Here is a 2,172-nt window from a genome sequence, read left to right on the forward strand (position 1 = left end):
CACTTCAACAGCTAGCGAGGTCAAAACTCTGCGAGCAAAATCGCTCCGGCGAGAATTCGTGGGAAATGCGTCGTGCTAGAGAGCGAGGTGGTAACGGGCTAACAACAACGGTTCGGAACTCGCCCCAAAACCATAGAGGCCTTGTTCGGTTTTGGACAGATTCATCGGGTTCGAGGTGTGTATTGAGGGGTATCAAATTTCATCTAAATCAAAATCCTCTCTAATACTCTTTAAAACACTTCGATCCACTTGAGAAGGGGGTCAACCGAACAAGGCCGGGGAAAAACAAACCATGACTCGTTCTTACTTGTGCATTAGCTAACTTTGAAGCTCCGGAGAGCCTGCTCATTGTTTTGCCGGACCATAAAGTGACACCCAAACGGCTGGCTGGCCACCGCGCGTCAATGTCGACGAAAACGTTTGCTGTTCGCATCAAATTGATTGATTTGTATATATAGCTAGCTACCAGTATTAGAACGGCAGCCCGCCACACATTGGCCTGTCAACACCCTTGTACTCCCGGCCAACTTGTATGTAGCAGTATTCAGCAAGAGCACCCTTTCTTTTTGAGGGAAGGACACCAATCATCATGGTTACTAAATTTGTATCTTTTGTTGATGATGACAAAGAAAGCACACACAAAGTTCCATAAGCACAAGCGTAATAATCTTCCAATACTAGTACTACCACCTTATACTATAGTACTATACTACCAGGGCAGTTCATTAAGCCCGGAACGGTAAGAAAAGCGAGCTAGTCGGACCACAGGAGCGGCTCGCTGAGCCCGACGCAGCACCCGCCGTCGTACTCCTCCGCCGCCAGCGCCAGCGGCCACACCGGCGACCACAGCAGCCCGTCCCTGAGGTCCAGGAGGAGGTCGGGAAGGTCGAACAGCGCATTGTCCTCGCTGACGCCGCTCTGCGCGGGCGCCGCTTCCGCAGGGCATGCCGCGGCTTCCGATTCCGACGGCAGCGACTCCGCGGCGACGGGTGAGCACGGAGGCGTCTCGGCCTGGTCACACTGCACGGAGGCGGTGAGCGCGGCCTTGGCGGCGGCGGCCTGGATGTCGGCGGGCGACGTGGAGTCCGGGCGGGGCAGCTCGTGGGCGCTGTCGGGGAAGTTGAGGTGCGCGTTGCGGCCCTTGATGGCGAGCGCGGCCGCGTCGTGCGCGCGCGCCGCCATCTCGGCCGTGGGGAAGGTGCCCAGCCAGATGCGCGACTTCTTGCGCGGCTCGCGGATCTCGGACACCCACTTGCCCCAGCTCCGGCGCCGCACGCCGCGGTACGACGGGTGCTTGAACCCGCTCCGAGACACGGGCGCTGCCTTGCCGCCTAGGGCGTCGTGGTCGTCCTCGGTGGTGCAGCAGCTGCTCTCCTCTCCTAGCTGGGCGCCATTGCTGGCCGCCGGGTCCTGGTCCGGCGGCGAAGCGGCTCTCTTGCGCTTCTTTGCTTGCTTGGGCTTTGATGATGAGTTCTTGGGAAGCTCCTGCACGCTGCTGGCGAGGGAGGAGAAGGACGCCGATGAGGACAGTGTCGAAGATGAGACGGAGGAGGAAGAAGTGGTGGGTGCGTGGCTTGCGTCTGCAGCATCCATGGCTTGTTAGGTAGAGCTGTCACTAGGTGGACTACAAGAAGGAGCTGCCGGGGGAGTAGCGAGTGCCTTCGGCTATATATAGGGCCAGCTTGCTTCTTGGCTTGGCCGTGGGGCCATTTTGTGTTATCATTTCTTTATCAAGGTTTATACGATATGAATTTTAAAAATGTGGGAAACAAAGTGTTGATGGGACATGCATGAGAGCAAGTGTTTTCTCCTTTCAAGGTGTAGACACCAAAACTTAGACAAAGTTCTATACATGTGTATGTGGTGGTCTTAGATTGAGTATGTACTCAACCGTATTGTATTACTTTTTGTTTGTTAATTATGTGCATTGAGGTGAACTCTTGCGTTTGTATCACTGGATGCACGATGAGATCACTAAAGCTTTCATTATCCAAAGAATAAAGCCATGTTGGCAATCAACATGTTTATATACTACAAGGTTCAAAAAAATTACTCATAAATAAAACGCCACTGTAAGACGACGACTAATGAGGACAGGGTCGTGCCTAAAAGTTGGCATTCTATTCACTTTTGAAAAAAAATAAACATAGTAATTCACATAGGTACATGTAG

The 2,172-nt window shown here is 53.4% G+C and overlaps 1 protein-coding gene across 1 annotated transcript; it reads right to left on the reverse strand.

Moving 5' to 3' along the window:
- Positions 1-753: 753 nt before the first annotated feature.
- On the reverse strand, positions 754-1,593 carry LOC124671635 (ethylene-responsive transcription factor ERF024-like). Its single transcript, XM_047207983.1, has one exon. It carries the CDS (start codon positions 1,591-1,593, stop codon positions 754-756), a length of 840 nt encoding a protein of 279 aa, XP_047063939.1.
- Between the last annotated feature and the right edge of the window lie 579 nt (positions 1,594-2,172).

Source organism: Lolium rigidum, chromosome 7, assembly GCF_022539505.1.
Source record: "Lolium rigidum isolate FL_2022 chromosome 7, APGP_CSIRO_Lrig_0.1, whole genome shotgun sequence".
Classification (NCBI taxonomy): Eukaryota; Viridiplantae; Streptophyta; class Magnoliopsida; order Poales; family Poaceae; genus Lolium; species Lolium rigidum.

Excerpts from the sequence above, each read along its gene's own strand:
- LOC124671635 (XM_047207983.1), bottom strand. The coding sequence starts at position 1,593 with ATGGATGCTGCAGACGCAAGCCACGCACCCACCACTTCTTCCTCCTCC.